At 48.5% G+C, this 17,382-nt stretch overlaps 1 protein-coding gene across 1 annotated transcript in view; it reads right to left on the bottom strand.

The window, feature by feature from the left end:
• arvcfb (ARVCF delta catenin family member b) overlaps positions 1-17,180 on the bottom strand; it is an 82,081-nt gene extending 64,901 nt beyond the window's left edge. Inside the window, exons 1-3 of the mRNA XM_076271343.1 lie at positions 16,965-17,180; positions 5,616-5,802; positions 4,585-4,772 (exon numbers count right to left, since the gene is read on the bottom strand). Of these exons, the coding sequence (XP_076127458.1) occupies positions 4,585-4,772; positions 5,616-5,802; positions 16,965-17,180 (591 nt within the window). The remainder of the gene's footprint in view (positions 1-4,584; positions 4,773-5,615; positions 5,803-16,964) is intronic.
• Positions 17,181-17,382: the final 202 nt, after the last annotated feature.

Below are 17,382 nucleotides of genomic sequence, written 5' to 3'. Positions count from 1 at the left end.
GCTCCATTGTTGGATCCGCGGCAGACTATTGTCCGCACTTGAAGTGGATCACCTTCGGGGGGGGACAAGAAAGAGGAGAAATTCATTTAATATGGAGGTGCCATTTTGAGGTCATTCGACGAACCGCGGATGTTAGCGTCTCGTTAACATGGGACTGGGAGGGAGCGGGCAGAGGGCCGAGGCAGAGGCTAAAGTCAGGGCAGTATGGGGCATTACTGGCCAGGGGTGAGCAGGCTGGGGTGAGAGGAGAAGGTCTGGGGGAAGGGGCGGTTGGCCCGCTGTCTTCTCCCATTACAGGGAAAGCACTGGACTGAACTCTCTCGAAAAAATGCTGGCCCCTAGTCATGGGTAATGAGTGCAGTGGTCAGACATCAGCGCAGGCATGTCCGAAAGCACTCGGCTGGGAGCCGTGCCACAAACAAAACTCGCCCGGTACCCCAAGCTCAACAGGAAACCAGCGTGGTGTTTCTACAGTTGTCAAGTTTTTTCAGGAGTATTAATGTTGATATAGCAGCCCTGTTGATATATTTGGGGGCTGCATGTAATCAGCAGGTACGGTGAGTAGATACATGGACAGACTAATGGCGGCTGTGCTGGCTGGGAACCGTTTATATCAACCAAGAACAAATAATGAGTCACTGACAAGAAAGCATCAAGTCTGAAAAGAAAACACCGCAGCAATTATCATTTCTCCTTTCAGCGGGGAAATGAACTAAGCTTGACAGCAGCTTCAGGGTCAGGACCGATACACAAAGCTTTTCCTCAAAATGGACCAAATTGTTCACCCTATGTTCCAGTGTTCTTGTCTAATTTGAGGAGTGAGGCCTGGATGAGAAGCAACTGAGCTGCACTCAAAACCACAGAAATTCAACCCGGCTCAAGAGCCAGAAATGACAGGAGTAAGAAAACCTCGTCCACAAGACGTCCAGCAACCAGCAGCTCCTCCCCTGCTAATCTGGCCTGCCACACACGACCACGCTAAGGAGACAGCCCAAGTCATTAATCCCAGCAGTCCATCTTAGACAGATGGCACGACGAAGGGGGATGATGGAGGATCGATTCCCGGCACACACACATCCCGACCCCCCCCCTTTATCCCACTGCTACACAAGCCGTGGGGTGAGCCAGTTGAGTCACACAATCCGAGCTCGGCAAAGATGCAGACTTATCAGGCCAGATCGCGTTATCGGCCACTCGTGACTTTCCCTCGGCCACAAAGCTGGTTGTATCCGCTGGTGTTAGAAATAAAGACAGAGAGAGAGAGAGAGAGAGAGAGAGAGGGGCTACTGGAGGTGGGGGCTGGGAAAGGGAGAGATGAGCAAGCAGCCGTCTCTCTCAGTGCACATGGGTGAAGGGGAGCCCCGTTTTTTGAGGCTGGGGCCCACTCTACACCCCCCCCCCCCTCCCTCCCTCTGGGTCTCTCAACGTCCCCAGCTGCAACTGGCAGGGGGGGATGTGGCTGAGGAGAATGGGAGGGGAGCTGACTTCTACAGATTCTCCATACATAACTCTCAAAGGAGCACCACCCCCCCCCCCTCCCACCACCACCACCAATTTCTCTGTCTGAAACTGCAGAGCTACGCAGGGAGCAAGAGGAAGTGCAAGCAGAGACAGAAGATGGAAAAGAGAGGAGGAGGAGGAGGAGGCGGAGGGGGAGGAGGAGGAGGAGGAGGAGGAGGAGGAGGGGAATGCCGGGAGGGAGGAGGGGAGCAGAATGAACTTCCACTTAAGCCTCACATTGATTGTTGTGGTCAGTGGTTGAATAAATGCCTTCCAGCGGATCAAAAAAAAGAAAAGAAAAGAGAAGAAAAAGAAATAGCTCACCTCCAGAGAGAGAGAGAGAGAGAGAGAGAGAGAGAGAGAGAGAGAGACTTTGACTTTTAAAATCCCTTTTATTGAACCATACTATGGATCAATTACTCAATCCCCATTAATACACACGGCAAAGCAGTGGTACAGATTGTTGTTTCACCATTTAAAAATCAGTCTTCCATCATCAGAAAAATGGATCAAGCCTTTACCCACACACCATTTACGTCCAAACCAACTAAGGTTATTTGTAACGTGGAAGAAGGCATATTCCACTCTGACCCTCGACTCCACTAACCCTTTAAACATTTCCACTAAGTTCACAGATATCCCCTCCTCCCCCAATCGATTCCCTTTCCAAATGGTCAGCAGAGAGAGAGAGAGAGAGAGAGAAAGAAAGAAAGAAAGAAAGAAAGAAAGAAAGAAAGAAAGAAAGAAAGAAAGAAAGAAAGAAAGAAAGAAAGAAAGAAAGAAAGAAAGAAAGAAAGAAAGAAAGAAAGAAAGAAAGAAAGAAAGAAAGAAAGAAAGATAGAGAGAGAGAGAGAGAGAGAGAGAGAGAGAGAGAGAGAGAGAGAGAGAGTCTATCAGGCCCCAGACAGCCCCCAGGGCCACTGGCGCTGCTTCACTTTCCAGAGCACATCTGCAGCTCTGTGTACACACTCTCCCCTTGTAAGCTCAGGACCATAGCAGGCTTCACAGGGCCGGAGTACAGAAATACAGTAGGAGGGGGGAAAGGTACATGTGTTTCAGTGTTGTCCATGGCCACCACATTCCCACATCTAATAATTCCTTCTCTTACCCCTACCCAACCCTCTTAAATGTGGCCTGCTGTTTCCTGCCACTACAGTAGAGCGAAAGGACTGTTTTTTTTCAATGCGACGGGATAATGAAAGTAAGTAAATACACACACACACACACACACATATACACACACACACACACACACACACACATACACACACACACACACAGAGAGCCAACAGCCATCTGCCAAAACTCGGCAGCCCAGCGCCATTAATCATCAAGTTCAGGGTCGTGGGGGTCCCCAACCACTCCTGTTACCATGGCGGGGCCTGAAATGTGTCACACACGCACCTTTTCCACTCACCCTGCTGGCTCTAAGCCAAGTACGGTCATTACAATCTCGCCCTCTCTCACACACACACACACATTGTCCTTCCCAAACACACAGGAGCACACACACTTTCCCTCACAAACTCAATCTCTCCGTCAGCCTTTCTCTCTCTCTCTCACACACACACACACACACACACACACACACACACACACACACACACACACACACACACACACACACACACACACACACACACCCTTGTGGATCTCGTCTTTATCAGCGTCTGCAGTGGAAAGCAGAGATAGAGTAGAGGCTGGTGGTGACTATAAGAAGGGAGATAGGGCAGTCGAGCGCTGCCCAATAATCCCAGCTTGTCACCTGTTATTCGGGCAGGACAAGCTATGGCCATCCCATCAGGTCCATCAGGCCTTGTTGGCTAAAGAGACTGCTGGGCAGAGAAGGGACCAGCAACACCCCACCCCTCTTGTTTACCTCTATTGTTACCGTGCTATCTGGAAAGATCTAAACCAGTCTGGGGTTTTTTTGTCCCTTAGTCACGCTCTGTCTCTGAACATCTAGTGGGGGCAAACATGGGCAGGGGGTATGTTTACGGGAAAGCCAAGCCACCTGAGAGAGAGAGACAGACATACAGACAGACCGAGAGAGATAGAGAGAGGGAAAGAGAGACCCATTTCCACGGAAACGGGATCACGAAGCAGACACACACTGAATAAATAGCAGTGGCGGTGGGGGGGGGGGGGGGGGGGTGGCACACAATAGCACTGCCTGAGCTCACACCGTAAACATGCTGGTGACAGGGACACAGCAAAACCTCACGACTAGCCCTTTACTTTTATCTTATTGATTTTATTTATCAAAAAGGAGTTATCTGCGGAGAGAGACACAGAGACAAACAGACAAAGACAAAAAAAAAAAAAAAAAACTGTCTAGTTCCTACTAGCAAGGCAATTCAGGTAAAGTTATTTGACCATCAAATGCTTTTCATGTATTCAGATCAGCCTGTACAGGCAATAAGCTGCCTGACTGATCTTGACAGCCTGAGCTTGAGCTCTAGTGAGAGACGTTCAACAGCACATGCTAGCAAGACATTAATGTTTAACAATTAAGTCATTAATGTTGCAAGTCTTCCAGGCTTGTTTTCCCAAACACTACAAGGAATGTGCAAGTATCTATCTTTGCTATTGCATAATTCAATGGGTCTTTTGCTTTTCCATTTTTCCCCCCTCTTGAATTCCATCTGTGTTAGGAATAGTTTGGCAGGCAGCACAGAGTGATATAGTCTTACTGAACATATAGCTCTGCTTCCGGTTTTAGAAGCATGAGAACATGCGGACCTATATCGGTCATGATCGTAAGCCTGCCAAATGGGTTATCAGCAAGTGAAAGAGAGAGAAAAAAGAGAGAGAGTAAGGGAGATATAGAGAAGAGAGAGAGAGAGAGAGAGAGAGAGAGAGAGAGAGAGAGCTGCCTAACATTCCCACATTCCCTCCTCTCTATGGGAACCGAGATACCTGAGGGCCACTGGTATGCCCTGGACGGGGGGGGGGTTCAGGCTTGGGATGGGTGGGTTGCTTACACAGGAGGCTATGAGGGGTGTGGTGGGGTGGGGGGTGGACTGGGTCAGCTGTTCCTGTAATTCCAGCCCCCATTCCACAGGGGCCTGGCCCCCTCCAGACCTTCTGTCCTGTCGAGGTGCCTGGGTTTACATGGCCGACACCCTGGAGGTCAGATGTGGGGCGATAAGTGGCTAGTGTGGGAGCGGAATGGGACACAGGCACGGCACGCGTGTTGTAGTGCTGGGGCTGCGCTAACAGCAGCAGCAGCAGCAGCAGCTGTAAGTGGGACATCTGGGAAGAGCCCAGTTCTGCCGCACATCCACAACCATCACCCCCATCAAAAGCCAGACAGCGCCAGTCTAGGGTGGACAACAGTCACCCCCCTCGGGCTGGAAGGGTGGTGGTGGACCACCTCCCTTCACCACCAGTGATAATAGAGGGGAGGAGGGAGAGCTCCATGGCTCTGTGCTCTTTCAGGTCACTGATGTTTCGAGCTCAGTTCACAGACACAATCCAACTTCTCATGCTCTACATGTCTTCAAATATTGATCGGCGCCAAATGGTCCACAGTCACACTGTGGACGGAGGGCCGTTAAGGGTGGAGGTTGGGGGAGTTTGGGGGGGGGGGGGGTGGTGGAGGCACAGACAGGGCGGGTGGGGGGGAAATGGAGTAAACACAGAAAGCAGAGTGATCTACAAACACACAGACATACCCCAGAGACCGGGGCCAAACGATGGCTGGACTAGGGCCAACAGTAGCCAGCAGAAGTGCATTTAAAAATCACATCAGTATTTTGACACGCACACACACACACCATACCACACACACACACACACACACACACACACACACAAAGTGAAACATTAGTCATGGTCGAATATGAATGTAACTAGTCTCGTGACGCTAAGCTAGCTCATCTAGTGAAATGGGATGTTCATTTTTAATCTTCTGCTATAATCAGACTGTCTACTTCCACTACAATGGGGCCCACTGCTGAAATAACATAGCCAGACTGGTCCATTTTCACAGCAGGATCTCTTCAGACTGGGAGTGCACCGCCATGCTGTCTGTTTGGGGGAGGCACCCATGCGTCAGGTGCAAAGTAAAAATACTGCGTGGTTAAATTTAAACAGAGACACGGGGTTCACACCCGTTCCCTCAAAGTAATTGATGGGGCTGTGCTCGCAATCTCCCGTGGATGGAGAGTCCATTTCACACGAGCTCCATCGCCGCTGGGAGGAAGACGAGAGCGGCTGATAAACATCTCTCTCATGTCTCCGCTCATAGCTCCCCCCTGAGTCGCGTGTCCGAGGCACGTGGAGTCTGACTGTCCAGGGCTGAGGAAAACAGCCGAGGCTCTGTGGTCACTGTGTGCGAGAGGATGGAATGGGAAACCCCGGAACTGTACGCCTCTTATCTAGTCTCAGAGTAATAAGCTACTGGAAAGCTGTAAACAATGACAAAAATGACAAAAACAACCACAGATACCACAGTTACCACCATAACCACAACAAACAATAAGCAGCCAACAATCCTAATCAACAACCACTACAACAACACACAACAACCTCAACAAGTAAACACATGCAGCACTCCTCCATAGATGACCCCCCACCGCCCCCCTCCCGGGCAGGGCAGGTGCTCTCTCACGAAGGCATCTCCAGATGAAAACAGAAAGGTCCGCAAAAGGTTGAAGGTGCAGTGGGAGTGCACTGCAAAGCATGCTATTGGAGGTGGTGTGTATGTATGTGAAGTATGTGTATATGGGGCTGGGGGTAGGGTTAGGAGCGTAAAGGGTGTGTGTGTGTGTGTGTGTGTGTGTGTGTGTGTGTGTGTGTGTGTGTGTGTGTGGGGGGGGGGGGGGTGGTATCAGGGAGGGGGATGGGGTCACGAGTAGGGCCAACCATCTCCATTTTTGGGCATTACAATGTTGTTATGAAGCAACCCATAGGGTGTCATGTTTAGGATGCAAGCTACGGGAAACATGCAGGGGCAGTAGCACAGAAGAGGGCACAAAAAGTGTTGGGCATACAGAAACTGCTGCAATGGGACCGGCTCCAGTTATCAGGTGACCCCCCCCAATCCACCCACCCCTCATGGCCGGACCTTAGACAGCCGTTAGCAGATTATCAGAGGCGAGCGGCTAGCTGTCAGAATGACTCTCCATGCCAAGGTATGTCCAAACGGCTTGGAGCCCTCGTGTGTGAACGGACAGGGAGAGATTAGCGTGCAAGTCCTTCTCAGTGGCAAGCTAATGCAATGATCACTTGGCCTCTCAACACACAGATGTGTTTTTCTTTGCGGCGGAGCTGTGAAACTTGGCGAGCCGGAAGACATTTCCACAGTTTGGCGTGACGTCGCTATCCAGCTCCCCCTTTTGTGGAGGGAGGGGAGCCCCTTCAAAGAGACAATGTACCAATACCGTACAGTGTCTGACATGCTTGGAGCAAAGCCCGTACACAAACAACCAACAGACCATCACAACACTCTCACTCTCAACAGTCTCATAGCATACAGCTGAGTGGAGACTATGAGTCTATAGAACTGAGCTGCCCTTTACTTGTGGTGACTACTGATCTTACAAGGATCCAGTTGTGGAGGGAGAGGTGTTGGGTGGGCAGCTGTAAACCCTCTCTCAAGACACTGAAGCCCCCCCCCCCCCCCACACACACACACCCAACCCACACCCACACACACCCAACCCACACGCAGAAACTTTCAACACCATCAATTTTACCCCAGGCTGTGCCTCGCGCCCCTTTCCCAATCGGATATTTGGCGGCTACAGCTCATCGGCAGCACTTGATACGCATGCCGTCTCTGCCTCGGAATGCTATTGACAGATGTCCCATCTATCAGAGCATAGATAGGCTGAGCTTACGCCAGCCAATCCAGAGTGTGTGCGCCTCTTCTGGAGATAGGTATTTATATATGTACAGTATGTATGTATATGTGCGTGTGTGTCTGAACATGTGAGTATGTGTGTATGTGTGTAAAGGGACTTAAAAGATCTACTAAATGCTGTCAGCAAAGAAGTTAAAGGCAATTGACTAAGGCTCTGATCTCTGAGAAGCAATGACATACATGTCTCCATAGGATAAACACAGTTACAAGTGGAACTGTGAGCTGTCACAGAACAAAAACACGCTGTATGTTAGCCTTTGTATCTGTGCGTTAGGGAGGCAGTGGTGCAGCCTGTCCCTCCTGGACACAAAGCCTCCTGAGGTCGCAAACTGCTCACCATGCATCTGGCATTTAGTGCAAGGACAACATTAAACAACAAAAGACAAGAGAGAGAGAGAGAGAGAGAGAGAGAGAGAGAGAGAGAGAGGAAAGAGAGAAGATGAGAACAGAGAGAGAAGGAGAAGCGAAAACCCCAGAGAAATGAAAGCCACAGCACTAACCTGTTTGACTTCGGCAGGCATTGCAATAATCCCTTTTTGCCGGCCGTCCAGACGAGAGAGAGAGAGAGAAAGAGCGAGACAAACAAATGACAGCAATTTCCTTCCTTCTCTGAGAGAAAGAGAGACGAGAGAGGAAAGTTTCCTTTCTTTTCCTTTTCCCCCTTTCTCTTCCCTTATTTACTTCAGTTCAGCTACTCCCTGTTGGTGTCCGGGCAGCTTCGGAAAACCTCTCACACAGCCATCCTCTCCCTACAGCGGCTTGCACGCATATACACACTCTCTCTCCCTCGCACTCCCTCTCTCCCCTCTCTCTCTCTCTCTCTCTCTCTCTCTCTTGCTCGCCCGCTCACTCGCCTTCCCCTCTCTCTCTTCCTCTCCCTCTCTCTCCCTCACACACACACACACACACACACACACACTCACACACACGCTCTAAATCCTCTCAGAAAGGAGAAGGAGACCGCCTCCTCGCTGCTGCTGCTGTTGCTGCTGGTTGCCGGTCGGCTCAACAGAGATGCTGGAGTCTTATGGGGGCTGTGTGTGTGTGTGTGTGTGTGTGGGGGGAGGGGAAAAAAATCCCCTGACCAGACAGGGCAGCTCTGGACAATCCAAAAGAAGAAGAAGGAGAGAGGAGAGGGAGAAAAAAGAGGTCCCTACGTATCTTAAGGTTACCAAGGTGAAAAAGAAACACACAAACACACACACACACACATACACACACACATGTAGAGGGGAGTGGAAAAAAAGTTAGCCTAGGAGGGAACAAAACCCGTGGGCTTGAGAAAGGGGGGCAAAGAGAGAAGGGGTGATTATATATGAGTGTGTGTGTGTGTGAGAGAGAGAGAAAGAGAGTGTGAATGTGAGTGTGTGAATAGAAATCCACTGAGCCAGACGGCCGTTGCCCTGTTCCCTGTGTGTAGCTGCTGCAACACTCTTCTCTCTTTTCATCTCCCTCTCTCAAACAAAACTGCACACACACACACCGCACACACACACACACACACACACACACACACACACACACACACACACACACACACACACACACACACACACACACACACACACACACACACACACACACACACACACACACACACACACACACACACACACACACACACACACACACACACACACACACACACACACACACACACACACACACACAGAGCATCTATGCAAACTAAGTGGCTGGTCAGGGGGAGGGCGCTGACAGACAGACGCAGCTGGAGCACATAGAGCCTCTGAGGCCCCGCCCAGCCGACGTGCCAAAGGAGCACAGCCTCTGAGGAGAGGGGAGGAGAAGGAGGAGGAGGAGGAGGGGAGAGGAAGAGGGCACCCCCTTATCCCCCCCCTCCTCTCCTCTTCTCTTCACTCTTCTCCTCTCCTCTCTCCCATCCCTGCAAACTTCTTTTTTTACACTCATTCCATTCTTCCCCCTGCTCTCTCTCCCTCACTCATATCCTTTTGTCCTGTTGTCTTTCCAGCCTGCTTTCAATGGGGGGGGGGGGGGGGTCACACAAAACAGTGGGGAAAGGCGGAGACAGAAAAAAAAAGACTCAGACATTATGCAGCAACCAACAGTGAGAAAGAATTTTAATCTAATAAAAGGGGATATATTTCCGAGCCTGCAAGGACATGGAAAAAGAGTCCATTGCATGGCCCCACTCTTCTGGGGTTTTTTTCAGACCTACGTCTCTTCCTGGTTCTCTACTATGCGAAGCAGATAAAAATAACCCTTAAGGAGAAGGGGGAGTGTTCTGCACGGAGTCGGTGGCATAATAAACTACATCAAACGTGTTTCCATAGTTTCTTAAGTGTTTGCCTTCTTTGCTCTCTCTGCTCTCTCTCTCTCTCTCTCTCTCTCCCTCTCTCTTTCACTCTCTCTCTCTGTAGTCAACAACATCCCCGTGGACCAACGTTCTCCTCTCAGCTTCAAACACCAATATGAACCCCACACTCGGCGGCCCTGTATTCTATCTTCAAAAAACCACACGCCTGCGTCAAATGATTTATTCTGATGTTTTTTTCAACCCCCTTCGCTTTAATGTTGCACTTGAATTTGACAACATTACACTGTATTGCAGAGCCATCATTTGTTTTGAAAAATCACCCACAAAATGCTGGCGGTAATCAGAGCTTCTTAAGTTCCTGGGCGTCAAGACGTGGCTATGGAACAGATGGTGGAAAGGTTAATGCAGAGCATAACAGAGCATGCTGTGGTCGGACAGTCAGACACCTCAAATGAGCCTGGAGCCTCATCTGCTAGACTCATGTTCTTCACAAAGGGGGAAAAGGCAAAACAAGATGGCAGAACGAGAGGAAGAGGCAAGAGAAAGAGAGATGGAAATGTGTACTGCAGAAGATGCACGTGTGAAAAGAGAGAGAGAGAGAGAGAGAGAGAGAGAGAGAGAGAGAGAGAGAGGTAGAAGTGCCTTCCAGTTGCACGGAGAACCGGTGCTGGAAACTGGAGCATAATTAGCTTTCATCATTTTGAAAAGTGCTTTGTTGGAAAAAGTGGCCATTCAGCAAAGTGGGAGATAATAACTGTGCATTAATTAGGTTCACACTTCTTACTGTACATTCACTGCTTTCTGTTCAGGTTACACAAGAGTTTTTTTAGCTTTGCTTTTCCTGTAAATATATCTCTAGAGAGAGTTTTCTTTGGCCATGATAGCTGGTTGAGTAACCATTTCTTTTTGTGCTGTTTACTATTAATCCACACTGGGCATCAGTCTGTGTTATGGCCTTAGGCACACACTGTAGAGTGTAGTATTTCACCTTAGTGCCTGCTGTGGAAGAGTTTTGTCAGAGAATTCTCTTTCTCCGGTCTCATTTTCCATCTCCTTCACCTGCTTGCTCAACACCCTCTAGCTGTTATGACAGGCGGACAGACAGAAGGAAAAGCCCAAAAGACCGACCGACAGCAAGAGATTAAAAAATATGCCACTGGACTGGAGTTAATATTGGACTTCTCCTCTTCGTATTATTTAGGACGCAACGCGTTCGCCTGCGGTTTCCTGAGAACGAACCACTGCAAACAATGGGCTTTCTGTTCTGTGAATTCTGTGAGACAGCATTTCTTCCCCGACTGGCTAGTCGCTCAGTCCAAACACACGGCAGATTGTTAACAGCAGGTGCAATACAATTCAACGGATTCACACCAAATGTCAGTAAAAAAAAGAACTATGATGGTAATGAGAGAAACCACAGCATCAGTGTTCATGAAATCCTCATACTTCAACTGAATTTCTGGACTCCAGATTCATGGGCACTGGTGCCTTCAACAGCAATCCATCTTCTGAGTCGGCCCACTAAACGTCAGGTTAAGATCATCTGTACCCAAACACGCAAAGCCCCAGTCATCAACATGCCAAACATCAGACGCAAACAAAAGTCAGATGCATTTCTACTCAGGAATGCAGGAATGTCCTGTAAGCCTAAGTAGAGCCCGATGCCTAGAACGGGCCAATGACGTTCCTAATTCCCACCTCACAAAGACCTCTACCCGCATGGCTGCGCTCAGTGAAAAAAGAAAAAGACAAAGAGACCAAAGAAAAACACAAGACCTTGGAGATGTGAAGCGTCACGCTGTAATGATTGTTTCACACCATCGCTGGGAGAGAGGCTGAACTGCCCACAAGTTGCCTCCTCCAAAAGGTTCTAAAATTGATTCATGGCGGTTCTTCTGTTTGGTCGTCATTTGTAAGCCATTTACACGGTTGTAATTCACGTGGTAAAATACGACGTTTCGTGTACGCTTCATGCACGCACACTGTAAAAACGCAAAGGCCTTTGAAGTGGGTGAAACACCTCCTTTCAACTGCGCAGGACCGTCTGCCCTCCCAAATGGTTTGAATTTGAGGATTTAATCCCAACGGGTCAACCTCCAGACTTGTTTGGCCGTAGCCGTACAGAAGGAGTTAGAGAGGTCACATTCTTGGAGTGGCACTGGGGTCACCTGAAGCTGGGACCCTTATATTAAACACATGGTGTCCACACCACCACCCAGTCTGGTCAGGGCGCAGTCTGTTTAGGCTATCACCCCAATGTTGTTGTTCACTGACAGTTAATTGTGTCCAGGCGAACGCACCGTGCCAAAGCCAACTCGAGCATTCTACCACACTGACAACAACATGACTGCCATACCACTCACAGCCAGTAAACCCGATCAAAGCCTGCAGACTCACTCACACAGGGCAATTGACAGACAAATTCTTTAGTCATAAGACAGAAGGACCAAATGTACTGCAACGTAAACTGGCTGCAATAACTTTTATTGTGATTTTTGATTATTGCCATAATTTTTTGATTATTAGTCTTTTGAATTGGTTAATCGATACAATGAATGTCTAATTAGGGAAAATACATATCAACAGATTTCAAAAGATTTCCGGCTAAGGCCTGAACTTCCTTTAGTACAGTTTACATTAGTACAGTTCAAGTCTGTGAACTACACTACAGTAATGCAAGCACATTGGTATTTTAGTTCATGTATGGCTAGTCTTCCCAAGAGACTGCATGGTGTTTTTGTAAGAGAGAATGCTCTTTTCACCTACAGTATCCTTAACAGCATGCTAGACAAAAACTAAGTGCCCTTTGTGAACTTTTTGGATATTTTTGTGTAAAGGCGAGATCAGACTAGTTTAGCATAGTATAATTGAAGCACAGTTTTATCACAGAAACAACGTGAGCATATTATAAGGATTGTGTGCATATTCTAAGGAGATGTAATGAGCTTGTGATACAATAGAGTAATAATCTGGACAGTGCTTTTGGATTTGGTTTCATGAACTTATGTTGGTGTAACGTCATCCCTGGTGTCCATAATAAAAATGATTTGTATTATTTTGGATTTGATTTCTGATTGGACCAGAGGGAATAAATAAAGTATTTGATAAAAATAATCCAACGCTGCGGTTCAACATGACGTGTGCGACTTGTATCGTCTTTGTATAAGAGGCTTACTGACACCCAGCATATCTGACACTTGACCTTAACTGCTAATGACAAAGACAATTGCTATCGTCCAAGACCTACAAGAGGGGGAGAAGGGGTCACATTCCCACAGTGACATGGAGGTCTTGTAAAGCCGGGATCCTTCTATCAAACACAAGCATCTGAACAGCCACACTGTCTCACAGGCTGTTCAGCCCATCACCAGAGCCTTTATTACCATCCACTGACAGTTAACGGAGTCCAGGCCAAACACATGCTGCCAAAAACTGATTCAGGCATTCTGCAACGCGAGCATTGTGTCGGGAACAAGAGCAGGAGAGCGAGACGAGACTCCCGCTCTTGAGCACGGAGGTGGCTTTTCAGAAAGTCTTTCGGAGATTTTAGCGAGTTTAATGGTTTAATGGATTGTGATCAAATGGCTGCGAGGGGCACAGGCATGGCAGATCCGACTCGGAGCCCCGCGCTGATTCCATAGATGGAGGCCTAAGCGGCCCCCGCGGAATATAAATAGCGTCCTGCCACAAAAGCCATTTCTCTCTTTCTTTGCTCCTCGCCGCCACGCTGAATGCGGAGGAATGTGTCCATCTCTAACCTTGAGGACAAGAATTCCTGTCGTCCAGCGTTAGCGATGCAGCGAGCTGGAACGGGGCGGCGCCTTAACCCCCTCACCGGCCCGGTCTGGGCATTATTTATGAGTCCACTCCCATTCAGTAAACGCTGGGCGCTGCGCGACAGCCAGAAAAGTCTCACAGCAACAACTCATGGACCCAAATTATTCCGGATTAAGAGAGGTTGTCAAAACAGATCTACATGCAAAGCACTGAAACACATTGTCAACAAGTGGCATTAGACTAGAAGCTATCAAAGTCAAATGTAGGATGTTTTTTTTTCCCTATCAGTGCGTACATTCCTAAAGAATACTACTTACAGTGTATACGGGTAATGCTGAAACTTGATGATACAAGACTGACTGAGTGACAGGCTCAGTGAGAGACAAACAGACAGAATGTGAAAGAGCGTGAGAGAAAAGGGGAGGCAAAAACAAAGCCTGAGTGCGAGAGGGGAGGAAACAGACAGGGAGACACAGCGAGAGTGCCGGGGGTAAACAATGCTGCCTGTTTCGCACCGAGGTAATTACACATTTACAGGAGGCGCACATTCTCCTAATGGTGCTAGGAGGAGAAAAGGGGAGGTGTGTGTGTGTGTGTGTGTGTGTGTGTGTGTGTGTGTGTGTGTGTATGTATGTGAGAGTGGGTGTGTGTGAGGAAGGCCAGGACTCATTGTTAGGCAGGTGATTTATGAGGTCCTGGGCTCACACTGCTGCTGCCAGGGAGGGATATATCTGCGGCGGTGACACAGCCTTTGTGTCCATTGTGCCTGGGCGAGAGCCAGAGAGCGTTGAAAAAAGGACAAGAAAAATAAATAAAGTACGGCAAGTCCGGCTCTTCGTACGTCTCGTCGCAGACAGGAGAGGCAGATCAAAGAGGACACGGTATCCTCTAAAGCTCCGAGTCCTTTTGAAAGTTCCGCCGCATTTAGAGAGGGGCAGCCGTGAACACCAGCTCTAGTTACCATCTCTGCCTGCCAGTCTGTGTCTCTGGAATATTAAACAGCACTTTAAAGGCAGAGAGTAAACCCACATGTGACGTGGCTAATGTATATGCGTTACTGTCACAATACTCTAATTGAGCAGTGGAAATGGTTTCAGCTCAGCCATAGTATTATATATTTTTTTGTCTCAAAGAGAAACATTCTCAGAGAAAGACCCTTGATTTAGAGCTACTGGAGTTAAACATATACAATTGATCAGACACAAAGTATCTTGAGAACTAATGTGTTAAATCTATAATTCTCCTCATAAAAAATAAATGGAAGAGTTTCGTTCCAAAACGTTGTATCCACATTTTAATTAATTTTTCATAAATCTTTTTTTTTATTTTGTTTTCCAGGCAATATCAGTGGAACTGTTGTTGGGTTATTGCAATTTGATTTATCTTTACTTAATAAAAACAACACAACTCCAAACTTTTCATGTACAAAACAGGTCAACACAAGATACAAGATGCATATTATACTGCTATGCATGCATCTTACACTGGCATTTACTCTGCATTACGGACCGCATGTTACACAATGACATCATTGATTGCTGGATGGAATTGTGACAGAATAGTCAATGTGGGAACAAACATAATGATCATGCTCACCAACACAGCACTGAGATGACACAGTTGTCACTGTACATGGAAATTCCACTATAGATTCAACATATATAACTTATAGTTCTGAACTCCCAGCCATGGTGTGAATCAATGCAGACCTTAGCAAATGTCTGACAGAGCTACGTGTTTACAGTAAATACAGCAGCATGAATTACTCCAGAATTCTTTAGAGCACTCTTCTAAACGCCGTGCATTCACCACTAGGATAACCACAGACGGTCTTGTGTTCTATTCCCAGCATACCAGATGAAACACACGGATATGAAGATAAAGCTTTGACATCATGCAGGAATACATACATTATCAGAGACATGCCCTCACACACACACACACACACACACACACACACACACACACACACACACACACACACACACACACACACACACACACAGACACACACATATATGCAAGGCAATGGCTCTCTCCTACAATCCATCTCCATGCATACGATCTGGCAGGTGCCAGTGATTTCCTTCCTCAAACCCATTACGTAACCCTAGCGACGATTCCGCCAAGCACCGGGGGCCCTGAGGGACGAGCGATGCCATGCTGCTACATCACGCATGGAGTGGGAGCACACACACACACACACTCTCACACACACACACACACACACACACACACACACTCACACGCACAGCATCTAATATGCTACCTAGAAGCGCCTCGTCGGATGCTCAGTGATCTGTAAGCATCAGAGGACAAGTGGACGGTGGAACAGAGGTGGAGCAGATGGCAGATGAATGGATAGAAAGAAGGATGGATGGATGGATGGATGGATGGATGAGGGAACAGGTGGAAGCATATGCCAAAGGAGCAGAAATGCACTTCACAGACAACAGACCTGAGAGGTTTGTTGTTGGCGATGGCCTAGCGCCTACTTTCAGGTGTCAGTTAAGTGAGAGCCTGAGAATGAGTGAATGGACGCCCAAGCCATCACCTTTAGGCAGCCCTGTCTACAGTCACATATGATTTCATAGGTGTGAAGAAGGGGTGATCACAGTCACAACACTCGTCAGGCAAGAGGCAGATCAAAGTGTGCAGCATGTGCTGTGACAAGACTACGCTCACTCACACAGGGCAAGAGCTGACACTCAATTTTTAATTTCAACCTCTCCTCTCGCATGTGTCAGCAAGACTCATGCAAGGAGCACCAAACAGAATAAATGTATCTGGAAGCATACTTTGCTCAAACGTGAAAAGTGCTAGTAAAGAAACCCAAGGGGCCTCAAGGGTTTTGTGACACTATTCATTCGACACTTGACCTTAACTGCAAATGACAATTGCTGTTGTATTATTCAATTTGGCATTCAGGAGTTTTGTCTGAGAATTGATGGGCCGTAGTGACCACTGACATTTCAGAGGATTACATCAGCCTCATTTAACATCTCCACACGTCCCTGACCAGGAGGGGGAAAAAACAGAAGAGCAAAATATTACCAGCGACATGCCCAGAGCATCCCACAGATGGGAAGACACTCCACGAGAGACACAGGAGGAGAACAAGACAATATCGAGATGCACCGGGTGGAAAGACAGAAGGGGGCCACACAGCTGACGGGATTAGTCGGGATGCAGGGGAAGAGATCGAGATGAGAAATCTCTTCCCAACATGAGCCACCACAATGACACGACACCTAGCCCAACCAATCACAACAGAGATTGTTGACGACTATTGAGAGTATGATGAATGGTTAGATAAAAGACAAAGCCAGAGTCATGGCGCCATGCTCTCAAGCCTCCAGAGCTCTCTGGGCATGGGCAACACGCATGAGGATGGACGATCCGCTGGGTGGACGAGCGGGAATGAGAGAAGGCGGAAGGCGGACAGACAGACGGGAGGATGCAAGCAGCTTGTCTCGGGGCGGAGATGATGAGCGGGCAAACGTTCCGGAACGTTCTCTTTACCTGCATCACCACCTGCTGCCAGGCGAGCGGCTGGCTGGTGGCCGCCGTGGTGCAGCTGGCCGTGGTGAGGTCCGCCGGCAGGTTGGCGCGCTCCAGCTGCAGCGAGACGTTGCGGCGCTCCTCCTCGAGGGCGCGGGTCAGCCGCTCGAAGCGCGCCTCCTGCTCCTTCACCGAGGCCAGGATGCTGGCCGCCGAACGCACGTCATAGTCCTCCATGGCGCTCCCCGAGTGCCCCAAGTACGGCAGTGCTGCGATCTTAGTGCCGGGGCGGCAGGAGCACGAGGAGGAGGAGGAGGAGGAGGAGGAGCAGGAGGAGAGAGAGGGGAAGTGGGGTCAACAGGCATTAACTCAGTTAAGAGTTCACTGCAGAAACACCATTAGTTTCACAGTCATATTACACACAAAATCAAACATGAAA

The sequence above is a fragment of the Alosa pseudoharengus genome, unplaced genomic scaffold (genome assembly GCF_046254945.1).
Source record: "Alosa pseudoharengus isolate Yale_2024_CS ecotype anadromous, Long Island Sound unplaced genomic scaffold, YU_APseudo_1.1 YU_APseudo_1.1_scf_6, whole genome shotgun sequence".
NCBI classification, from domain to species: Eukaryota; Metazoa; Chordata; class Actinopteri; order Clupeiformes; family Clupeidae; genus Alosa; species Alosa pseudoharengus.
This window is presented reverse-complemented; position numbering and strand designations above follow the sequence as displayed.